The 25,613-nt window shown below is 39.1% G+C and overlaps 1 protein-coding gene across 3 annotated transcripts in view; it reads left to right on the top strand.

Annotated features, from left to right (window-relative positions):
- The first annotated feature begins 1,377 nt into the window (after positions 1-1,377).
- LOC127456515 (early endosome antigen 1-like) overlaps positions 1,378-25,613 on the top strand; it is a 34,252-nt gene continuing 10,016 nt past the window's right edge. Inside the window, exons 1-23 of one of the 3 annotated variants that reach the window (XM_051725048.1) lie at positions 1,378-1,531; positions 2,872-2,946; positions 9,782-9,894; positions 10,809-10,863; positions 11,016-11,087; positions 11,240-11,276; positions 11,397-11,501; positions 12,003-12,124; positions 12,234-12,389; positions 15,699-15,815; positions 18,368-18,706; positions 19,137-19,286; positions 19,564-19,683; positions 19,906-20,109; positions 20,672-20,872; positions 20,967-21,080; positions 21,509-21,664; positions 21,842-21,981; positions 22,513-22,843; positions 24,133-24,234; positions 24,388-24,582; positions 24,797-24,979; positions 25,128-25,313. In XM_051725048.1, coding sequence (XP_051581008.1) covers positions 1,508-1,531; positions 2,872-2,946; positions 9,782-9,894; positions 10,809-10,863; positions 11,016-11,087; positions 11,240-11,276; positions 11,397-11,501; positions 12,003-12,124; positions 12,234-12,389; positions 15,699-15,815; positions 18,368-18,706; positions 19,137-19,286; positions 19,564-19,683; positions 19,906-20,109; positions 20,672-20,872; positions 20,967-21,080; positions 21,509-21,664; positions 21,842-21,981; positions 22,513-22,843; positions 24,133-24,234; positions 24,388-24,582; positions 24,797-24,979; positions 25,128-25,313 — 3,297 coding nt within the window. In that variant the 5' untranslated portion in view covers positions 1,378-1,507. Of the gene's footprint in view, positions 1,532-2,871; positions 2,947-9,781; positions 9,895-10,808; positions 10,864-11,015; positions 11,088-11,239; positions 11,277-11,396; positions 11,502-12,002; positions 12,125-12,233; positions 12,390-15,698; positions 15,816-18,367; positions 18,707-19,136; positions 19,287-19,563; positions 19,684-19,905; positions 20,110-20,671; positions 20,873-20,966; positions 21,081-21,508; positions 21,665-21,841; positions 21,982-22,512; positions 22,844-24,132; positions 24,235-24,387; positions 24,583-24,796; positions 24,980-25,127; positions 25,314-25,613 lie in introns of those variants that run through there. The other 2 variants (XM_051725049.1, XM_051725050.1) reach the window with 2 other exon arrangements.

Raw genomic sequence — 25,613 nt, 5'->3', positions numbered from 1 at the left:
ACCAAGGTCCTAGAGTCTGGAGGAAGGGTGGAGAAGCTCATAGCCCAAGTTGCTTGAAGTCCAGTGTTAAGTTTTCACAGTCTGTGATGATTTGGGGTGCAATGTCATCTACTGGTGTTGGTCCATTGTGTTTTTTGAAAACCAAAGTCACTGCACCCGTTTACCAAGAAATTTTGGAGCACTTCATGCTTCCTTCTGCTGACCAGCTTTTTAAAGATGCTGATTTCATTTTCCAGCAGGATTTGGCACCTGCCCACACTGCCAAAAGCACCAAAAGTTGGTTAAATGACCATGGTGTTGGTGTGCTTGACTGGCCAGCAAACTCACCAGACCTGAACCCCATAGAGAATCTATGGGGTATTGTCAAGAGGAAAATGAGAAACAAGAGACCAAAAAATGCAGATGAGCTGAAGGCCACTGTCAAAGAAACCTGGGCTTCCATACCACCTCAGCAGTGCCACAAACTGATCACCTCCATGCCACGCCGAATTGAGGCAGTAATTAAAGCAAAAAGGAGCCCCTACCAAGTATTGAGTACATATACAGTAAATGAACATACTTTCCAGAAGGCCAACAATTCACTAAAAATGTTTTTTTTTTTATTGGTCTTATGATGTATTCTAATTTTTTGAGAGTGAATTGGTGGGTTTTTGTTAACTGTGAGCCAAAATCATCACAATTAAAAGAACCAAAGACTTAAACTACTTCAGTCTGTGTGCATTGAATTTATTTAATACACGGGTTTCACAATTTGAGTTGAATTACTGAAATAAATGAACTTTTCCACGACATTCTAATTTATTGAGATGCACCTGTATATAGTGTGTGTGTGTAAGATTTTAGTCTTTTCTTTGACTTTTCCAGGCCTGAATATATTATAATTCACTGATATTTCCAGGTTTTCCATAACCGTGGAAACCCTAGAAGAAAAAACTAAAATATTAATTATTTCTATAAATGTAAATACGTATCAAAAGCAAGCAGTCGGTTATTCTCCAGGCCAGCAGATGGCAGAGAGTAACATACCCGTCTTCATACCGAAAGCAGCGACGTCAACTTACCCAAAAATGTGCAACTGCTTTAAGAATTATCTATAAATACTGTAACATACCATCTTAAAAAAGAATTTTGTTTGGAATGCCTTTTTACAGGAAAGTATTCCAGCCCCGGTCCAGTGCTTCTGTATGTTCTGATATTCCCAACCCATATTCCGACAAGTCCCGCCTTTGACCTAATCTCTCTTTTCTATGATTGGTATATGCTCCTGTCTGGCAGTCTGTGATTGGACAAATCAGAAGCCTTTCATTAATCCAGTGAAGCCACAGAAAATAGTGATTGGTGAAGGGCGGGACTTATCGGAAAACGGGTTGGCTTGCACAGAAGCGACAGCGTGTGTAGCAGGTGTCAACTGGAAAATATTGACACACGAACACAAACACACACACACTTCAGGACTAAAACCTGTTGGATATAATTCTTCTGAGTTTTAGGCAAAAAAAGTACCAGAATGTTTAGACGAATATTACAGATGGTGAGTAAAAATCTCTTGGTAAAGACACACAGCCACTCATTCAGTTGTGTGTGTAGTTTGTAGCTTGGCAGGCCTGACTCTGCGTTATGGCCTTGTGTGAGGAGGAAGATTGATTAAAAATATAAGTAAAAAGCTAGTGGTTTCACCAAGACAGTCACAAATTTCGAGTTCGGACGATTTCTTGGTCTTTTGGGGACTAGTCCTGATAATTCTGTGCTTGAATAAATGTTGTCATGGTAGTTGAGCTGTTAGCCGGCTAGCGGACCATAGCTTGGTAAAATAACTAGTTTTATAAATAACGACAAGCAATGACAAAGTGTCAAGAACCTTATTTAGTTTCTTTTTCACTATCCCAAAGGTGTGACCGTTTGAAGTAGCCCATGTGATTGTATATTTTTTTCACTACCGTGATCACACAAGATTTGCGTCTCACGCTAGATAGATTCCTCATTATTTTTAATGTCTGATCTTGCTTGTAATATCTCATTGACTTCTGCTAAATGTTCTTGTAAGATCTGATCTTTGTACCAGTATTGTAGGGAACAGTGCTTTGTTCAGAGTTGTCATGCAGAATGCTAGAGAGATGATTTGCAATGACAGCCAGAATCCAGCAGTCCTTGGCTGAAGACTTAATTGAATCAGCAGGTGTTAAATGAACTTCTTTCATCACCATACAATGAGAACATTTGATTGAGTAATGTCAAGTGAACTGAAAGATCTACATTAAGCTTTTGGTCCGGCATCAGACAAAAACAGTAACACTTATACACGTACCATGGTACTATAATTTTTTGGACGTTCTGAACCTTGTTAATACCATTACAGTTTTAAGACAGTGGTAACACTATAGTATTCTTTGAAGTACCCTGGAGTACCATGTAAAAATCATGGTGCATGAATAGTGTAATCACTTAGTACTATGGTATTACCATCTGATTCCATTACTGTACCATGGTCTTGTGATCTGACAGGATCTTGTATCTGTGCTCTAGGCACATCTGAAATGTCAAGGGTGTATCAGTGTTATAGAGCATAGTATTGTTTGACATCACATTGCGTAAACGTTAAATGGCCTCTTGCTGAGTACATACCATTTCAGCCCCATGCGTGTCCTCCGATATGATAATCATGCCAAGTACATCCCAAGAAGTGGACAAAGCAATTCCTTTCCTCCACACCTTATGAATGCAATGCATTGAGCTGGCTCTGTCCAGATCAGTGCCCAGATACACTGACCAACTGTGCCATAGCTGAATAATGTGATACAATGAGATGTGTTTTTTTTATGACTCAAAGCTTTCCTGTCTGGTCTGTGTCTGTCCTTCTCCTTGTGGAAATAGACTCCAGGGAAAGGAGGCTCCCAGAGCTCGGAGTCTGAGCAGCCCTCTGCAGATGTGAATAATGAGTCTTCAGAGGTAAACCAAGTTAAATGTGTAACACTACAGAATTGCTGCCTAAATAATTTACTTTTCTCTGTGTCTGTCTTTATCTATCTCATTGCCTTTTAGGATTAGTTCACCCAAAAATGAATATTCTGTTATCATTTACTTCTTATCATGGCATTTCTATGGTGGTCAAGAAGTGCACAACACAACCAATTTAGCAAAGCAGAAAAAAGCTAAAACAAATCATGACAGAAAAAAGCAACACAAAGAAATTAAGCTACAACACAACAGAAAAACCATAGCACAATGTTAATAAGCCACAACATAACAAAATTAAGCCACAACACAATAAAAGTCACAGCACAGTGGAAAAACCACAGCACAATGGAAATAAGCCACAACACAGTGGAATTAAGACACAACAGAAAAACCACAGCACAATGAAATTAAGCCACAACGGAAATAAGACACAACACAATGAAAGTAAGACACAACACAATGGAAAAACCACGGCACAACGGAAATAAGCCACAACACAATGAAAGTAAGACACAACACAGTGGAAAAACCACGGCACAATGAAAACCACAGCACAACGGAAATAAACCACAACACTTTGGAAAAACCACAGCACAATGGAAATGAGCCAGAACACAATGGAATTAAGACACAACACAATGGAAAAACCACAGCACAACACAACAAAATTAGGATACGACACATGTAAAAGCCACAGCACAATGAAATTAAGCCACAGCACAATGGAAATAATCCAGAACACAATGGAAAAACCACAGCACAATGGAAATAAGATACAACACAATGAAATTAAGACACAACACAGCAGAAAAACCACAGCACAGCAGAAATAAGCCGGCACAGAATGGAAAAACCACAGCACAATGGAAATAAGCCACAACACAATATAATTAAGACACAACACAGTGGAAAATCCACAGCACAATGGAAATAATCCAGAACACAATGGAAAAACCACAGCACAATGGAAATAAGATACAACACAATGAAATTAAGACACAACACAGCAGAAAAACCACAGCACAGCAGAAATAAGCCACAACACAATGAAATTAAGCCATAGCACAATGGAAATAAGCCACAACACATCGGAATTAAGACACGACATGACACAACAGATAAACCACAACACAACAAAATTAGGACACGACACAATGGAAAAACCACAGCACAACTGAAATAAGCCACAACACAATGAAAGTAAGACACAACACAATTGAAAAACCACAGCACAACGGAAATAAGACACAACACAGTGAAATTAAGACACAACAGAAAAACCACAGCACAATGTAAATAAGCCACAACACAATGAAAAAACCACAGCACAACAGAAATAAGCCACAACACAATGGAATTAAGACACAACACGTCACAATGGATAAACCACAACACGTCACAAAATTAGGAAACAACACATTGGAAAAACCACAGCACAATGGAAATAAACCAGAGCACAATGGAAATAAGCCACAACACAATGAAAGTAAGACACAACACAATGGAAAAACCACAGCACAACAGAAATAAACCACAACACAATGGAAAAACCACAGCACAATGGAAATAAGCCACAACACAATGGAAAAACCACAGCACAACGGAAATAAGCCGTAACACAATGGAATTAAGACACAACACGACACAACGGATAAACCACAGCACAACACAAAATTAGGAAACAACACATTGGAAAAACCACAGCACAATGGAAATATCCACAACACAATGAAAGTAAGACACAACACAATGGAAAAACCACAGCACAACGGAATTAAACCATAACACAACTAAATTAAGCCACAACACAATGGAAAAACCACAGCACAGCGGAAATAAGCCACAACACAATGGAAAAACCACAGCACAACGGAAATAAACCATAACACAACTAAATTAAGCCACAACACAATGGAAAAACCACAGCACAACGGAAATAAACCATAACACAACTAAATTAAGCCACAACACAATGGAAAAACCACAGCACAATGGAAATATCCACAACACAATGAAAGTAAGACACAACACAATGGAAAAACCACAGCACAACGGAATTAAACCATAACACAACTAAATTAAGCCACAACACAATGGAAAAACCACAGCACAGCGGAAATAAGCCACAACACAATGGAAAAACCACAGCACAGCGGAAATAAGCCACAACACAATGGAAAAACCACAGCACAACGGAAATAAACCATAACACAACTAAATTAAGCCACAACACAAAAACCACAGCACAGCGGAAATAAGCCAGAACACAATGGAAAAACCACAGCACAATGGAAATAAGCTACAACACAATTAAGACACGACACAGCGGAAAAAACACAGCACAATGGAAATAAGACACAACACAATGAAAGTAAGACACAACACAATGAAAATCCACAGCACAATAGAAATAAACCACAACACAATTAAATTAAGCCACAACACAATGGAAAAACCACAGCACAATGGAAATTAGCCGCAACACAATGGAATTAAGACACGACACAACTGATAAACCACAACACAACAAAATTAGGACACGACTCAATGGAAAAACTACAGCACAATGGAAATAAGCTACAACACAATGCAGTTAAGACACAATAGAAAAACCACAGCACAACTGAAATAAGCCAGAACACATAGAAATTAAGAAACAACACAGCCGAAAAACCACAGCACAATGGAAATAAGACACATCATAATGAAATTAATAAGATACAACTCAACAAAATGAACACAATTTTTTTTTTAAATTATTATAAAAATGCTGTACTTATTTGTACTTACATCCTCTGGCAAATAACTGGTTGGGTTTCTACCAACACTCTTAATGCACATAAATTCATCAGCATTTACTCGAATCCGTACCGGGCAATGATGCGAAAATGACATCACAGTACCTGCAGCTATTCTTGTGAAACATTCTGTAAAACATCTCCATTTGTGTTGCCATTAACCCTTTAAAGCCTGAGCCCAAAATTCCGAAAATTCCATTCTGTGCCAGAATATGATATGCATATAAAAATTCATATTATATTCATATTCATATAACATCACACACCTGAACTGTATATACCATATTGAAGAGAAGAACCAGGGCTTTCAAATGATATAAATATATGCATGATTATTTAAGGGTAATCATCCTTTATCATTAAGATTTCACACAGCAATTTTTACAAAAATCTTCTCTGGCCACCATACTTCATCAGACATCTGCATTTTCAACCATTTTAATTAAAAGCTAGAGGGAAACTTAGATGAAATATACATAATTTTGTGGGCAATGTAGAATAGCAGACAGATTAGAAATATAATCTATTGTTTAAAAGTTATGACCATTCTAGTGATTAGTGGGAAAACGGAATAAAACAAACATTTAGAATGTTAAGATATGTACATTTCACATGACCACTCCTCAAATACTCCTTTTGAGCACCTGTAATAATAAATTGAGATTGCATCTGAAATTGAAGGACACAAACACTGAAATATACATTTTATGTGTTCAATAAAACACACACTTTATTTAATTTGAACATTAGAATTACACATGAATTACACAGCAAAACATACAAAATCAAACTTTCGAACTATCTACAGTAAATACATTTTTAATAGTGCAGGAACAGAATATATATAATTTCATAAATACTCAACAACTGCAATACCTGTGGAGAGAAGAGAGGGAGAAAAGAGGGGAGGGGGAGGACAACACCTCCAGTAAACACAGCCCAACCTAAGCCTCTTCACGAAACTGGTCACACTCAGCTGAGTGCCAAGACTGAAAACAGTTCCTATCATGAACCAAGCAAAGTCTTCTGCCATTACATTCCGGCATGCAACAAGCTACTTTAGTTTTATTTTCAGTCCTACTTTTCCGATAGCATAGACAACATCTCTTAGAGGACTCTTCAAATTTAGGGACATGGGCTGTGTGGAGTGATGACGAAGGAGGGACTACAGGCTTTAGTGTATGCAAAGGGAAACTTGCGTGAATATCGATTCCTCCCAGATGACGAGCCAGGTTTTCTCTGAAATCTATCTGGGTTAAGTTCACCGGTCTACGCTCATCCCTTGGTGCCGCATTAATGTGTTGCCATTCCTTAAACAATATGAAACTATTGACAACGGCAATGTCTATCAAGTGGGGAAAAAAAGAGTCTTCCACCTCTTCTGAGTTTTTGTAGGACGTCGAAAGATTTTATCATTTGGTCTGACCTATCAACACCGCCCATGTTTTTGTTATAATCGCTGATGACAGTGGGTTGGAGGGCTACTTCTTTTGTCCAGTCGCCATCATTTTTTACAAACCTAGTAATTTCAATTGAGCTATTTGCACTGTGGAAATTGGAGAGGCATGTAACTGCATGCGTGTCCTTCCACTGAATTACAAGTATATTCCCCTCAATCCTACACCACCTCATATCCCCACGAGCTGTCTTGCATTCCCATCTTTTGATGTCTTTAAATTCTGCAGGAAACAGTTTACGATTCACCCTGCATGTCCCACAGGCATTAGTTCCCATTTCTAACAACTTAACCATAAGAGCTGGGGATATGTAAAAGTTGTCAAACCAAACATTGTGGCCCTCGTCTTTGAATGGCTGCAGTAACAATTCAACTACTTTGGTGGCCAAGTCAGTGACACGCCATCATGACTACCTGTGTAAACATTAATATCGAGAGTATACCCCGAGTCTGATGTTGCAATTACCCATAATTTAAAACCCCACCAAGTAGGCTTGCCCTGCATGTTTTGTTTAAATCCTGACCGAGCTTTAGACTTGACCATACATTCATCTATTGCGAGATTTTGGTTAGGCTGAAAGAGCTGCTGACATTTTTGTTTGAGGTGGTCCATAAGATATCGCAACTTCCTAAGGCGATCCTGATTATCCTCTATGGTAGGGTCTACAACATGTAGAGCTGCTAAAAGAGCCTCGTAGTGGTCACGCAATATAAATCCCCTTGCCCACGAGCCCTGAAGTGACTTGGTTCCCCAATGATGATGGGAATCAGGGAGAATTGAAAACCCCATGTAAATGAACAACCCAAGAAATTTGTAAAATTCATCAGGGGTCACCTCCATCCAAGCTCCTTGGTAGCTGGAATATGACGGACAGTTTAGGACAAGCTCCCACCCCTGATGGTTTGTAAAGCTGCATATCTCAGCAACTACATCCTGAGTAAAAAACAGCATGAAAAAGTCAATTTCTCGCAACATCATATTGGAGGTTGACCGCACAGCCTGACGCACGCTACCTAAATCAATATCAAATGGATGGCTAGGCTTAAATGGGAGAGGTTTTGGTGCCTGTGAATCGATGTCAGACTACAAGGGATAAGAAACAGAGTCAGGGAAGCGTTTATGCTTTCTAGCTGACTTGGGACCTGTGCAAGGATGGCTAGCCATACCCAAAATAATAAGAGTAACAGTATTAGTGTTACTGTGAGTATCAGTCATATGAGAAATAGAAACAAACAATACATACACATTCATATATACCCAGTTGATGGTCTTGGCTGGGGATCAGGTTCCATCTCATCCTCCATCTCCTCGTGGTCCGGGTCTTCCTGCAGTAGTTCCTGGTCCAGCAGATCTTCCTCATGTGTGCTCATGCCCTCATGAGCCATGTCCTCCTCTGCTAAGCTCATCAGCAGCCAGCTGCCTCCTCGTCTTGAGGGTGCTGAGCAGGGAGTCATAGTCTCTATCCTTCTCTACAACAGAAAAAAAGTACACAATTGGTAGCCAGTAGTTCTTCACAAATCCGTACACTGAATAGTCACCAAAGGCTTGCAGACTAACCAGAATGTCCAACTGCAGACAGCCCTCTCACACTTTCCTTGTGAATAGGAAGCTACACACAACCTAAAATCATGTCTGTGTGATGGATGGGTAAGGCTATCTGCTAAATTATAGAAAGATATCTACCATTTTTTTTATTACATGGGAAAATCAACAAGCTAGATAACTTATCTAACTAGCAGGCCAGTTTCCAGGCAGGTCTGAACAGCATCAAAAAAAAAAAAAAAAGGTCTGAACAGCATCTGCTCTCTGCCTCACATTACTTCAGGCGGATTTTTCACAAGCGACAAAATTGGCCAAAAAAGTTATTGATATTTAGCTAAAAATGTACATAGTATTGCTAGCTAATGTTTATTTAGCAAGTTTCACAGAAATCTGCATAAAAATAGAGGCTAGCTGCCTGTCCGATGAACGCTGATGGTCATGTCATTTTTTCCAGAAATAACTAGTGTTACTCCTACAAATAAATGCTTCGTAACTAAAATGTTTTGACTTTCAATAGGCAATATTGACAACACGTGTTAAATAACTTTAAGTCCAACACTGGAGGTAATCTCCCGGGATACCCTCTCTGGCTCCGCCCAGTTAAATGGAGGATGACAATGATGACGATACATTTATTATTCACGCCCAGTAACCCCTTAACCAATCATATTTGCTTTTAGCTTATATTGTCATGAGTATCTGGCAGTTTACAGAAATAAAATCGGTGATTGGACGGTGAAGATACTGAGACAGGAACCATGGGAATAACTGTTCCCAAATTTGAACGCTCCGGCTGGTAAGGGTTTAGACAGACAGAAAGTCATATGGGTTTGGAATGACATAAGGATGAGTAAATAATTACAGAATTGTCATTTTTGGGTGAACTGTACAGCCATGTGTATGTAAGCCATTTTTTCTCAAGATATTGAGTCTTTTTGACTCTTATGGACGATGTCTAATGTTTCTTTCCTCATTTTTATTTAGCAACTTTTCATGATCTCACTGTGGTGTTGATTTGTTTGTCCACAGGGCTTTATTTGTCCCCAATGTATGAAATCACACAACTCTGCTGAGGAGCTCTTTAAGCATTATGAGGTGTTCCATGAGCCTGGAGAGCAGCCCTCTCACTTCAGCCCTGGCAGGTGGGGCTTCAGTATTATCAAACCCTTCTTGCTGCCTTTTCTTTCAGGGAAAATAAGTAGTTCAGTTTATAATCTTGCAAAATAGTCACAACCTTAAAGAAATGACCAGTGCTCTCTCTTAAAGAAGGAAATACAGTCACATAAATTATATGAAGGAACATTAGAGACATATGTAAAGGCCTTCAAAGGAGAAGAATCCACAGAAGAACATTTTTAAAGTCAGCACGAAGTCAAAATGACTTTCCTTTTTTTTTAATATATATATATATATATATATATATATTTCTCCTCAATTTGGAATGCCCAATTCCCACTACTTAGTAGGTCCTCATGGTGGCACAGTTACTCACCTCAATCCGGGTGGCGGAGGACAAGTCTCAGTTGCCTCCACTTCTGAGACAGTCAGTCCGTGCATCTTATCATGTGGCTCATTGTGCATGACACCGCGGAGACTCTCGGCATGTGGTGGCTCATGCTACTTTCCGCGATCCACGTACAACTCGCCACGAGCCCCATTGGGAGCGAGAACCACTGTTTGCGACCACGAGGAGGTTACCCCATGTGACTCTACCCTCCCTAGCAACAGGGCAAATTTGGTTGCTTAGGAGACCTGGCTGGAGTGGATTCGAGCTCGTGACTCCAGGGGTGGTGGTCAGCATCAATACTCGCTGAGCTACCCAGGCCCCCCATATTTACTTTCTTAATACACATCAATGGTCTTATTGTGGGTATTTTTCTGCCCCTCCCCTCCAACCACCAGTCATATAATAACCATGATCCAAGTTTCTTTAAAGTTCGACATTAAAGTTTTTATAGCTTTTTGTTGGTTACTTTGTAATGTTTGTACTTCAGCCATTAGTAAAATCATTTCAATCGGAGCCTGTGTTAATAAAGCCTTGATTTCTCTTGTTCAGGGAGGATCTAGCCTTTCTTCGACAGGAAGTCCAAGATTTACAAGCTTCACTGAAGGTATCTACCCTGCCTTTGACCCCCACCCTTTTTATCAGCCACAGTATGCATGAAATGTTACTCATAACACCATTACTCATTGATGATATCTCCACTGGATCAGCCTTTTGGATTGAAATTGCTGACACCCTTTTTTATGTGTGTGTTTTCAGGAAGAACGCTGGTTTTCTGGGGAATTAAAAAAAGAATTAGACAAAGTACAAGGACATCTAGCGACTAATAAAGTAAATTTTTCAAATGTCTTTCAGACAGAAGTGATTGATCAAAGAGGTCAAAGGCAGTTTTATGAAGGGTTTACAATCTTGTTGATAGATTACTGAAGGAATGTTTGCTGTATTCACTCGATGTGTATATTTTCAATGTGTTTTGATTTTAGGGCTCACATAGTGATGGTACCAGTGTAGAAGAATCAGGTTGGTTGAGAGTAGTTTAAATTTGTTCTCAAGCAGTGTTTGTTTGGAAATTCAAAAACATTACATGGTTCAAAATATAAAGTTGCTCTCAGTTTTTTTTTTTTTTTTTTTTTTCATCAGAGCTTGAGTTGAGGCTCAATAAAGCTGAGACAGAGAAATTCAACATCAAACAGATGAAAGACCTGTTTGAACAGAAAGCTGCTCAGCTCGCCACTGAGATTGTTGGTAAGATTTGCAGCAAAGTTCCTGTGTTTTTCATTTATGAGATGTGACATTTGAAAATATTCAGAAATAATTTTATGCACCTATTCACAATTTGATGTTGAGCGTCTGAAGGCGTCTTTACACAGCCAAGTTAAGGCTGCTCTGTTCATGTTCAAAATTCTGTGTAAAGATGCAATGCTGCATTAAAGCCAGACTAAATTATGCCTGCTGTGATCTACCTCAGCCCCTAGTATCAAATACAGTTCTGGTGCTGCTTTGGTTCTGTGTAAATGAAATGCAGCATCAGAGCAGCCTTAAACTTTGTCATGGTAGAGCATCTATTTTATAATTTATATTAAAACACCTAAATGCCACTTCAGATGCAGCTTCTGTGCCACCTTTGCAGTGTGAAGATGGCTTTATATTGGCTAATCTGTTCGGTGTATGCTCAGCATTTAAAGAGGAAATAAACCCATCTTCCAGAAGATGGCTTTCTTAATGAGTGTGTGCTTTAAATCCCAGAAATCAAATCTCGTTACGATGAGGAGAAAAGCTTGCGAGAAGTTTTAGAGCAGAAGGTGGCCAATCTGAATCAAGATCTGCAGAGAGAGAGACAAGAGAACGAGAAACTGTCGGCAGAGTTGGTAAAGTCACTCATTGTCTCATGATAATTAATAGAGTTATCATCATCTCAGCTGCTGCTGCCTGTTAATCTCTCCCATCTAATCCTGTCTGTCATTGGCTCTCCTGTAGCTCCAGAGGCCTGGAGTGGAGGACGTGGAGGTGTTGAAGAAAGAGCTGGTGCAGGTGCAAACTCTCACGGACAACATGACACGGGAACGGGAGGAGGAGTCTGAGCGCCTCAAGAGCCAATACGAACAGCTGCAGTCCAACTTCACTACCTCAGAGGTGAGCTGCTGCCTCAAACCTGCTGTGACCTGTATAAAATAAAGACAGTTAGCATGGTGCACTGCTTTAGAGACCATCAATTTCTATGCTGTTTATTCTGAAAATGTAAGTATTGATCAACGCGGGTAAATATGGAGCCTCGTGCCAAAATCAATAGCTTGTAAAGACAGACATAATGGGAGGTCATTTTGAGACAGAGGCAAGCATCTTACCTTTGAAATGGGTGCACCAGTGACGTCACTTTGCCCTTGAAGTAAAATTGGAAACTGAGGCATAGTACTATACTGCTCTTACGATTTCTGCCATAGATAGATATGGTGGAATAGAGTAGTATGGTATGCCATTCAAAACTTAACTTGAGACTACAACCAAGGCTTGGCAATATATCTAAACATATGATCTTGATATTCTTTAGCCTTTTGACAATATTCAATAAATATATATCAATATTTATGTATTTGCTATAGCTTAAAATATTATTATTATTATTATTATTTTTTTTAACAAGTAGATTCAAAATGTTTAATGCAAAGCATGAAAAAAATCTATTTTAAAATAATCAAGGCATGTTTTCGGCACAGTTTTTCACTAAATGAACACAAGGAAGAATGACAATTACTCATTTTCATTTAGATGTGACAGTACATAGAAGCAGCAATATTTCCCTACATATATTTGTACTAAATCAATTTAACCACAGACTGGCCTTCTCCAGAGGCTGTTAAAAATCCTGCAGCACCATGGAGCTCAGCTCGCATAGTTTTCCATTAAATTCAACCCAAATCATTATCAAAGGTAAAAGATTATTTACTCTAGCCATCACTGGATGATATTATGTATCTTTCATAGAGCCTACACATTGTATTTTCTGTAACAAGTATGTCGTTCTGTGGTTTGACAGCTTGAATGAAAGACCTATTTAATGCTACATACAGGGAAATTGCATATTAAACGTCGACATTTCTAATCGTTCAGTTTGCACATTTACACCAGTTTCATACACTAACCTGCAAACTCATCAATGTCACTTTGTTAATTCTTGAAGAAGTACATAAACCTTCATAACTATGGACTGCCATCAGCTCGTAATATGTGTGTGATATCTGTGCCTTGTCCACGCCGCAACCAGCTTCAGTAAATGTTATGTTGCCCCCTTGTGGTCTCCCAAAGCTATTATGTCAGACTACATTGAATGGAATGCAACTGACAGTGAATTGAAAGCACACAAATTAGGCTTCTAATTTAAATGTTGGCTGATGTTAATATATCGATGTCTCAAAAATATATCAATAAAATAACATGCCGATCAGTAGTTGATATATGGAGATTTTATGATATCCCTTTAAATCAGAGTTTGGAATTTATTTGTTCGAACGGACAGTTTTAACTGATTAAAAGTTAATTTAACTTGCCTATTCTGATGCCAGTTTTTGCTACTGAAGTTTAAATTAGAGCTGCTATGAAAACAACGTCTCAGCGCTGTCATACTAGTGAGTTGTGAGGCAAGAAAAGATTGTGAAACTAATCTAATGGCACACTGTTTAGAAAACTTAATAAATAAAAAGCCCCCCCAAAAAATCATGGAAATATTCACAGAGTTGCTTAATTTTAAATCTGCAGCAAAAATGTATTGTAATTATTTAATATATCTTGCCCAGCCTTACAATCAATTGTAGAATACCGGTTCTGGTCAATTTACCAGTCTAGGTTAAAAAAAATGGCAGTCACATTGTCTGTGAAGGCACTGGTATGTGCATAAAACTCACTAGCTATTTTTACGTTAGGTTTGCGAGTACAAGACCGAATGTTGGATATCAAAGTGGATAAGAGTATGTGAGGGTCACACTGACTGTCCTCTCTAACAGAATCTTGAGGTTAACCATTAACCATCTAGCAGCCCTCCCGCTTCTGAGTGCTTCCTGTAAACATGCCTCTAATTGCTTGCACTTCTGACCCAAAAGTTGTTTCTCCCACAAAAGCGGAGTCGTTCTGGGTCATAGATCGTTACAAACAAGTCACTAGGGTGTGTGACAACCTTTTTAGATATTCTAGTTTGGTGACTTTCATTTGTCTTTGACTTTCAAGGCTGCCATCTAGTGACTATAGGAGGAAAAGTAGGCAGAAGTCAAAACTATGATGCAGTAAAAATACTGTCTAGGTTGGCAGCTCAGAGTTTGGAACAAAGCAAGTGTTTTGACCCGAAGTACTTGTCATAAACAGTTATTTCGTTTTATACTGTATATGGTCCAAGGGAATTATTGTTATCAAGCAAGATTATTGAATATATCAAATATATTGCTGATCTCTGTATTAGTATATTAGCACCTCTGTCTCTGTGCTGTGTGTCCTGTCTCACCTCACTGGTCTGACTGTTTGTGTCTTTGTCCGTCATCCTCTCTCATCTCTTTCTCACTCTTCACTTAACACTGCACCTGCTGTGATTTATATTGGAGATTCGTAATCTGGAGGTAACACTTTTCACTCTTGAATGCCTCCGTGTTAGTGTTTTCATGAGTCTACCTGAATGGCCTCTTATTTGTTACGTTTTTCAAAGTTATGCAACACTGATTTAGTAAAAATTAAAAGAACATTAAATAGCTTTTTTTCCCTTCATTGCCTTCTGTGTTGATTTTCTTTATATTTTGCATGTCAGCAGGGGTAAACTGGAGCCTATTATATGCCTGCTATCTTGTTTTTGCTGTCTGCAAAAATAACAGATTTTGTCAGAGTAGACACTATATTTAATTTGACATGAACGATAAAGGCTGTGAGGGATTGAAGTTCAGTCAATATGCATATGTTGTAATGTCTCTAGTTTTCATCTCATGGGATAGAACATCAATTTAAACATTTGTCAAATGTACTATGTTTCTTTGTTTAAAAACTTTTAAAGGAGGAAAAAATTACTGAGCATACCTTTATTTACCTACATTTTGGCTAATTTTATAATACTTTAAGTTACCAGTATGTATGTATATCTCAGCTTTGTTTAACGTGTTACCATATTTAAATCCCTTCTGCATAAATGGGGTGGGGGGTCCCATCTGGACCTTGTCAAGTCTAATTTTCACAACCTAGAGTTTTTTTTTTCTTTTTTCTAGTATTGGAATGTTGTGGAAAGATGTATTTTCAATGTTTGGTCACCTGAACAATTGACACCCAGGTACAAAGTACAACATTGAATGGACTGGACATCTGTTCCTCACAGCCTCCTTTTAATTTCCATCAAATTAAATATGCAGTATACTCTGACTAATATCTACTGCCTTGCCTGGTTTTCCTGTCTCACACTTGTATGCTTGTTTGTAGACCACAATTGCTCAGTTAAAAGCAGAACTGGAGAAGGGACCTCAGGAGGCAGCAGTCTACACCCAACAAATCCACCAATTACAGAGCAGCCTGAACAACTTCCAGCAACAGACCCAGGTAACACTCACACACATTTAAATGCAAAAACACCAGCAGAGACATCATACCTAGAGTTACTGGACAGCCTTAAGTAACAAGGTATGTCGACAGCAAATCCAGCTTTATATGCAAGTGGCCTACTTTATGGCTTAGCAGAACACACGCCAGCACCGGTTAAAAACTGCCAGTCTCTGGACCCACCAAGTATTTTAAACAACTTCCAAAATTAAGTTTACTGTACCACCGTTTAAAAGCACCACCAGTTGCCTTTCAGGAAAACAGGCCAACATATTTTGCAGGAAGGTGCACAGTGTGTCTAGTCCAAAGCCACCCCATTGGCCTGTCAACACACCATGTTTTTTTGACTGACCATTAAAGAGTATTGACATACGCATCACAGATCCTGTGTAATTAAAGCAGCATTGGGCGATGCGTCTCATGCCATCTGTGATATTCCAAATAATGTATTGCCACAGGTAATAACCCAAAATTCTCTGGTCCGTTGTTTATGTTGTCAGGACGGGATTAGGAGATCAGAGTATAGATGCGCGCTGACTTCTGAAAAATGTAGACCATGGTAGATGATAGTGGCGATTAAGGGGTCAATAATAGAGCCATCCCTGCCAACCGTCCCATTCAAGGACAGGAATAAGAGAGGCATAACTGGCTAGGAGAAATTATGTCATCTGTTGCCATGAGAAAGGAAAGTAGACAATATAGCTGCCAGCAGCATTTATCGGGGTACAAGCAGAATAGGGCCTTGAAGTTCATGTGTATTAAGTATTATTCTGATAGCCTGTTAGCCCCTAAAAAAAAGATAAAGCACCATAATTTTCAGCAACATCTGGTAAATTACCATCAAGATGTAGCATGCTTCTTCAGAGTCACATGTCACATTAGTGTACTAAATTCGATGAAAATTGGATGTAACGTTTAGGCTGCTTTCATACTAGCACTTTTGGAGCACACCCAGGTTCAAATGACGTCAAAGTTCGGTTAGTTCGGTTGTTTTCCGAACTTGGGTGTGCACCTGTGAACAGTTTGATGAATACACATCCTCATGCATTTAACACACTTCTAAAGCCTGAGAAATGTGGAATATAAAAATTAATACTACCTTTAGACATTAAATATGTGTTTTTACTGCTTAAATTTTAAGCCATAATACAGTAAATAATAATATTAGACTTGATCAGTCGGCTGTTAAGTTTGACTGTTGAATAAGTTACTGCATTCAAAATGAATGCAAAGACATATTTTAAAAGTATAACATATCCTTTCACAAATAGTAGTCCTATGGGCTGCAGTGGTGGAGACAGGGTCCAGTTCTTCCCATTAGATCTTACATGGTGGTATAAGATCATTGTTAGATCATATTTGGCCACATATTTGTCACAGTGATTGCACTTTGGAAATAAAAAAAAAAAGCAAACAGCTGTTTGCAATCTGATCTGAATTTGTGCGATTACTTTGTGAAAAGTTCAAATCTACCAACTGCACTCAAAAAACCTTGCTGGTTGCACTGAAAAACAAACATACAGCAAAACCAGTTTAGTATGAGTCATGAACTATAACGACACTTTTAAGATGGTTCTTTTCTATTAATCTGTTAATCTGTCAAAACACTTTTTGTGCATGTCAGACACTCTTTTAAAATTCTTTCAGGCACTTCAAGGAGCAGGTAAAGGCAAAGCAACACTTTAACAAATGGGAATGCAGAGAGACTGTAGTCGAAAAAGCACAGCGATGAAAGAAAGGGGCTTTGTAGAAAGGGTGCACAGTTGTGCCCTGGACACTGCTCCAAGGCAAAGCTGTATGTACCCTTTCTGTGTAACCATCGTGCGCTAGTCACTGTGTCCTTATCAACCTTGCCCTCCTTATAGCTGTCGCAGGGCAAAGGTCACAACGCACTGTCTCTGGCATTCAAGTGCCCAACTAAATGCCCTTATAAAATGGCCCTATCTTAAACTGAACTGTATAGCTTTACCAAGGCTCAGAATGCTTTGTGCTGTCCCAGAATTCCTTAACACTTTGTCTGCATAACACATCACTGTTATTTGGAAACTTTAAAGGTGAACTCAAAAGCATCACCAAATATAATTGCAAAAATAATGACTGATTTCAAACTGGTTTCCTTACCACTGCACCCATCTTCCATTGGTCAGACAAGCAGATAGCCCTGACCCTAAATCACGCCATTGGTGGAGTTAGTGTTGATATATTGGGTCGGTCAGGGTGCTCAAACAAACAGAGCACTGTTTTGATTTCCTCTTTTTAGAGAAAAAATTGATCCTACAAACGGCTTACTTATAGTTGTTTGCATATTAAACTGCAATAGGAGACAGTATTTTTACATTACAAATTACACACTTTAGCTTTAAGCAGCTATTATTTGATTTTGATATCCTGTAGAGTAGGTGTAGGCTTGTTTGTCATGCAAAATGCTGTTATTGCATTATTGTAGACAATACATGTTAAATGAATAAGCTGGCTTTTGGTGTCATTGAACACTGCGATAATAAAAACTACATAGCAATAAACTTCTAATCATAACATCTGCCACTCCTCAGCTGTTGTCAGAGAAGTTATCTCAGAAGGGGAAGGAGAGTGAGGAGCTTGAGGTGCGTCTGGGTCAGGAACAGGCCTCTAAGAAGAGTCTTCAGGCTAATCTACACCAGAGAGATCTGGAGCTCCTGGAGAGTCAGGCCCGAATGTCAGCGGGGGAGATGGCTCTAAGTCGGTCTCAGGCTGAACTGACTGAGCGTAGTGAGGAGGCTGCTCGACTCAGACGTGAGCTCAGTGAGCTTGAGAAAAACCACCAGGAGCTGAAGGCAGAGAAAAAACAACTCCAGCAGCAAAGGGAGGATAAGGAGAACCAGGGACTACAGCTGCAGAGCGAGATCAGCCAGGTCAGAGACACACACAAAACTATAATAATTTAAAATATGGTGGTTATATCCATCCATCCATCCATCCATCCATATGCCCACCTAACATCCATCCTTCCATCCATATGCTTACCTAAAATTCACCTAAAATCCACCTAAAATCCATCCATCCCAAATTTGCTTCCATTAAAGCACAGAAGATGCTCCTGGGTTTCACTTCAACTTTTCAATCAAGTTATTATGCTGATAAAATGTCACTTGTAATGAATTTTTTGCATTCAATTAGAAAAGAATGCAACATAGATGCATTTCAGACTTTTCTGTTTATTCTTTCTGCCCATCCATCTGTCAGTGTATAGTTTTACATTTGTGTGATAGCAACCTATATTGAGTTGATTTGATATCAGACTGTATTGACGTAACAGGTGCCTCATGTTTCTGTCCTCTTCAGCTGCATGCCAAGCTGCTTGAGGCCGAGCGTCAGCTGGGGGAGCTGCAGGGCCGGCTGAAAGAGCAGAGGCAGCTGTCAGCAGAGAAACTCAAAGATCGAGAACAACAGGTGGCAGATCTGCAGCTGAAACTCTCTCGTGTGGAGGAGCAGGTGTGAAAAGCTTGGATGAACATAATCTGGCTGATTATTAAGGATTTGACAACACTACATAGACTAACCAAATACAGCTGGTGAATTTAAACCTCATTAGTGCATTGACGCACACTGAGAGTAATTATTGAGTTAATCAGTGTTTTTATTGGTAATGTGTATATTTACTTGCACAGCCCAGACAGAGTAATTATTGTGGTGGGCTTGACTGTCTTGTTTTCATTCTTAGCCACTCCATTTCTGTCTTTATCTATGTGTTTGTGATTTATATGTGTAGTTAAAAGAGAGCTCTGTCAAGTCTACTGACCTGCAGCATCAGCTGGACAAATCCAAACAGCAACACCAAGAACTGCAAACTCTTCAACAAAGCACTAATGGCAAACTTAGAGAGGCACAGGTAAACATTTGTCCAGTAGGGTTTCCTTAGAAGAAGTTGCACTGTATTCTTCATTTTTTTTTTTTTTTTTTTTAATGCAAAAACGTTTATTTTAAACAGCCTTGTCAGAAAATTGCTATTTGTTGTAATAAGTGTAGACACCCGCATGTTTTGGGCATTAATTCACATTGAATTATTATTTACCTTGATCTGATTCTAATCTCCTTTGACCTTCCCATCTAGAACGATCTGGAACAGGTGTTGCGTCAGATCGGGGATAAGGATCAGAAGATCCAGAATCTTGAAGCTCTGCTTCAGAAGAGCAAGGATAGCATGAGCCAGTTGGAGACAGAGAGAGAGGACCTGTGTGCTAAAATCCAGGCTGGAGAGGGAGAAGCAGCTGTGCTCAACCAACTACAGGAGAAAAACCATTCACTACAGGAACAGGTATTGGAGACTACACCCACAAACACACTCACTCAGTCACTCTCACACTCTCAGACTGATCTGCTGTTTGTTAAAATCTTAAAAATGAAAATTCTGTTATCATTTACTCACCCTCATGTCATTCAAAAACTGTATTTTCTTCTACTGAATATACAAAGGAAAATTTGAAAATATCCAGTCATTCTTTTCAGTGGATAATGATTACACTTAAAAAAAATACCATAAGTAGTCAAAAATTACTTTCTCACCAAAACTCATTGTATGCCTTCAGAAGACTTGGAAAATTATGCACGAGTCTCATGTCCTTTTTTTAAAGCTTGAAAGCAGAATCAATATCCACTGTCATTGTTTTGACAATAAGGACTGGGATATTATTAAAAATCTTTCCATATGGGTTCTGCAGATCAAATAAAGATGACACAAAGGTGCATAAATGACTGAATTTTAATTTTTAAGTGAACTATTTCATTTAAAATATAATCAAATTAAATAATTATCATCCAGTGTTTTCCCCTCAATGGATTAGACAGTATGTCATTTTATGACCTATTTGTTAATTCAGATTACACAGTTGACTGACAAGCTCAAGAACCAATCGGTGAGCCATAAGCAGGCTCAGGAGAACCTTCACGAGCAGATGCAGGAGCAAAAGACCCACTTGCGTTCAGCGCAAGACCATTGCCAGAGTCTGGAGACCACAATCAGTGAACTTAACACACAGCTCACTGAGAGCAAAGAGAAGATTGCACAGCTGGACACACAGGTACAGCATTTTAAATGTAATTGACTCTGGCCTATTGTTTTAATGCTGTTCAGTCTTTAACTACTGAAATGTGAATTACTTGTTTGTCTCATAGTTGAAAACCAAGACGGAGATGCTGCTGTCGGCTGAAGCTGCAAAAATTGCCCAGCGAGCTGACTTGGAAAATCACCTGGAGACTGCTCAAAATGCATTGCAGGACAAGCAACAAGTATGCACAATTGCTTTTATAGTTGTACATGTCATGTTAGCTGTGTTTACAGTAAGTGCATAGAGATCTTTGATGCCCCATGAAACGGTTTGAGGAGCACAGTTTTCCTTCTGTATTTATGTATTTCATATTGAAACAGGAAGTTAGGGTGGGGCATATCAAAGGTTTTTGCCCTTTTTTTAAATGGCCAATATGCTTTAGTTTACATCACAGTCGCAAACAACGATTCGCTTCTTTGCTAAGTACATCATCAGTATCTTTGGTCCATTTCCATGAAAGAGAGACTGCAAATTACAAATGTACATATCTGCTTAAAGTACATTTTTTCAGATTTTTTCTACCTTATAATAGATCCTCAAAACTAAAGCTCACAAAACTCGTATTTTGATTTGATGGTGTCTTTAACTGTGTGTTTTGTGTTTTTGCAGGAGTTGAGTAAAGCGCAGGCTCAGCTGGAGGAGCAGGGCCGCAGGCTGCATGAGAAGCAGGAGCAGTGCTCTCAGCTGGAGGCCAATCTGAAGGATGGCAGAGACAAACTGCTGACTGCAGAGCAGAGGGTAGAGACCCTGGAGACCCAGATCAAGGTCAGGATCGGCGCTTTTCCTTAAATCACTGCAGCAGCAGTCTGCTGAATCACCATGGCTTCACACATCTGCATTTTGAGAATGTTTTAGTATTTCTGGGAGCATTTGATATGTTTATGTGAGTATATGCACTCTAACGTGTTTGTTTGGGTGTATATGTTGTTCTGGGTGAGATAGAAAGCAGAGGTGGAGTTAACCGAGTTCTGCTCTGGAAGGGAACAGGCTCAGAAAGAGCATCAAAAGCTGAAGAAGCAGATCGGTGAGCTGGAGGTGAAGATGAAGGAGCTGAACTGTCAGTTGGAGTCAGAGAAACAAGGGTAGGTGCTTTATATGGGACAGTGTAACATGGTAAAGACTCCATGAAATGTAATTTCCTATTTAAACAGGAAGTTGGGACAGGACATATCAAAAGGCTTGTCCCTATTTTTTAAATAGCCAATAACCTTTAGTTTTCGTCACAGTCGGGAAGCATGATTTGCTACTTGCTATTGCTTGTCAAATGCAGGTGGCATTAGAGAGCATTTTATTGGACAGAAATTCAGATAGGCCACAGGGTGCAAAGATGAGTCATAAATACTTTAACTTCCTTTTCCAGAAGAAAAGAACTAAGTTAATTTAGTTTAGTTCATTTGAAAGCTTTTAAAGCTTTTTTTTTGCTCAGTTTTTGTCAACTATTAAGAGTATAGTAGCATATATGCCTAGATGGTTTCGAGGCTAACACACATGGACAAAAAAGCCACAAAACTCCCAATTTTGAATTCATAGGATCTTTAACTTCACATGCTTTAAAAGCAGATGAGTAGAGACAATAGATGTGATGTATCTCTCTACCCTTCTGCCTGTCTCAGAGCTGCTACCCAACAAGAGGATTTGAAGAAAAAAGTCTCAGCACTCTCTGAAACCAGACAACAGCTGGAGAAGGCATTGCAAGAGCATGGAGTCCTGCAGGCCAGCCTGGATAAACTGTCTCAGGAGGGTCAGACACAACAGGCAGAGCTGGACCGAAAAGTCCAAGGCCTGAGCGCTGAACTTCAGAAAGCCCAGCAGGAGAAGGAGGCTCTATCTAAAGAGATGGCCACAGTCAAGGAGGCTCTGAGCAAAGCTTCCAAAGGTCTGACAGAGAGCCAGACTCAGCTGGAAAAAGAGAAGAAAAACAGCAAGTCCGCTTTGGAGGAAAAAGTGGGTCCCATATAATCTAGTGCATGTTGATATGATTTTTTTTTTTCAGCTAACCTATCATACAAAATGACATTATTTTTTTCTTTAAGGAATAGATTACCCCAAAATTTAAATTCTCTCATCATTTACCTCATGCCATCTCAGATGTATATGACTTTCTTTCTTCTACTGAACACAAACAAAAGATTTTTAGAAGAATATCTCAGCTCTGTAGGTCCATACAGTGCAAGTGAATGGTGACCAGAACTTTGAAGCTCCAAAAATCACATAAAGGCAGTATAAAATCAATCCATATGACTCCAGTGGTTTAATCCTTATCTCCAGAAGCGATATGATAAGTGTGGGTGAGAAACAGATCCCTTTTAAGTCCCTCTTTTTTTTTTTCTTTTTTTTTTTTTTTTTACAATATATCTCCACTTTCACTTCCATAAGTGCTATTTTATTTTTGGCAATCGCATTCTTGTGCATATCGCCACCTAGGAGAATTTATAGTAAAAAAGGAATTAAATATTGATCTGTTGCTCTCCCACATATCATATAGCTTCTGAAGACATGGAGTTAACTGCTGGAACAGCTACTTTTATGCTGCCTTTATGTGATTTTTGGAGCTTAAAATTTTTGGTACCCATTTTCTTTCATTGTATGGACCTGCAGAGCTGAAATATTCTTCATTTGTGTTCAGCAGAAGAAAGTCATACGCATCTGGGATGGCATGAGGGTGAGTAAATGATGAGAGAATGGATCATGGCAAAATTAAAATTCTGTCATTATTTATTCACCCTCTTGACATTTCAAACATTTCAGTATTGCTTTCTTCTGTAGAGCACAATTGCAGAGGTTAACACAATTGTCATAGGTGCTCCTTTCTATACAACAAAAGCATAGTGACCAGGGACTGTCAAACTCCAAAAATTACAAAAACACCCTATAAAAGTAATTAATATGACTGCATATGAACAGACTGAAATAAGTTGTTATTCACTGAGATTCCTCCCTTCCGCAACCTCTCTCAAGTATAATGTGCATTTATATTCAAATATAGAACGTCCAGATGCATTGCACAAAGTGTGAATGAAACTTGAGAGCTACGGAAAAAAGGGCAAGACTCCGGTCTGTTCCTCACAGAAAGCTATTATATGGCATCAGAAAACTTGGAGTACATCACATTAGTATGGACTGCTTTTATAATGCTTAAAATTAAAATAATTTTTAATTCCTTTAAATTCCAAGAGCTAGGACATTACTTAACTAATAGTCCTTCAACTGAGCCACCTTTCTCTGGTTTTTAGGAGAAGTCTTATCAGAAAACACAACAAGAGCTTCAGAAAAATGCAGAGGCCACTTCTAAACAGCTAAGTGAGGTCAAAGGTCAACTGGAAAAATCAATTGAAGTAAGAATTTAAAATACAGAGATCTGTGGTTTATTTCAATGGAAGCATTTCATAAAACCTTTGTGTAACTTAAATATTTTATTGTCATTGCTTTGTGCTATTAGTAGAATCGTTATGTTTTTCGATTATTAAATTCTCATTTAAATCTTGTAGGCAGAGAAGAGCCTTCAATCTCAGCTTACCGCACTGAACGCCCAGCTGAAACAATCTCAAGATGTGCTAAAAGAGAAGGAGAAGGGCACTCGGCAACTTCAGGCACAGCTGAAGACCACCCAGGGGTCCTTCAGCCAGGAAGTGAAGAAACTTGAGACTCAAGTGTCTGAGCTTCAGGCCACCATCACTAAAAAGGCAATCACTGTAACACTATACTCACATTGTAATGTCATAAACGTAAACTAAAGGCTATTGGCTATTTAAAATAAGCTACTATTAACTTACTGTTTCAAATACGTCAGCACAGACAAAACAGCCCCCATCAAGCCATTTCATGAGGCCTTTAACACTATTCAATGAGCACACATTATGCTCCTTGCCTCTTTTCTGATTGATGTGTGTGTTTCAGGCTGAGGAGGAGGCCAAACTGAAGGAGCAGGTGACAACATTGTCTAAAGATCTGAACTCTGAGAAGAATTGCTGTGCAGAGCTGCAAAAGACCAATGACAACACCAAAGAAAGTCTTGCCTTGCTTCAGTCAGATTTCTACGGCAAAGAGTCTGAGCTCTCTGCAGTGCGCCAAGATCTCAAGGTGTGTGTGTGCAGTAATAGTACTTGTGATTGTAAAAGTATGACATCACCCTTTACAAAACTCATCCTTACTCTGTATGTATCTTAATAAATTGTTGTATGCAATATCTGATCCTGATCTCAGAGTTGATATTGTGTTTCTATTGCAGGTGTGTGAGGAAAAGCTGATTCTAGCTCAAGAGGAGCTGGTGGCCAACAGGAACCAGCTCAGCAGTCGCGAAGCCCAGATCCAGGAGCTGCAGATGAGCCATGTGGCTTTGGAGAAAGACCTTGGCAAAAGAGACGAGAAGATCAAACAGCAGGTGGAGGCTCTCCAGAAGCTTCAGAAACAACAGGTAACAAACAGGGTTGCAGGTTCGAACTTTGCACGGGGCAATCCTTGATTTTTACTGGCTTCAAAAAATGTTGGGATACTTAAGCCACATTTAGTTTATGAATTTCATTGCATTAGAAAACAAAATATCAAACTAATGAGATTTTATGAGTTTTTTGTCATAACCTTTAACCATCTGATCCTAAGGTGATTTTTAGTGGATGCATGAAGTCGGTTTCCTCAAGTTCACCCAGGTGTCCTTGAAGAGTAACCACAGATGTAGTTCATCATATTAACAATGGACAGGTGTCTAAATTTGACT

This window comes from Myxocyprinus asiaticus, chromosome 18 (assembly GCF_019703515.2).
Source record: "Myxocyprinus asiaticus isolate MX2 ecotype Aquarium Trade chromosome 18, UBuf_Myxa_2, whole genome shotgun sequence".
Taxonomy (NCBI): Eukaryota; Metazoa; Chordata; class Actinopteri; order Cypriniformes; family Catostomidae; genus Myxocyprinus; species Myxocyprinus asiaticus.
Note: the sequence above shows the minus strand (reverse complement) of the source record. Positions and strands in the feature narration are given on the sequence as shown.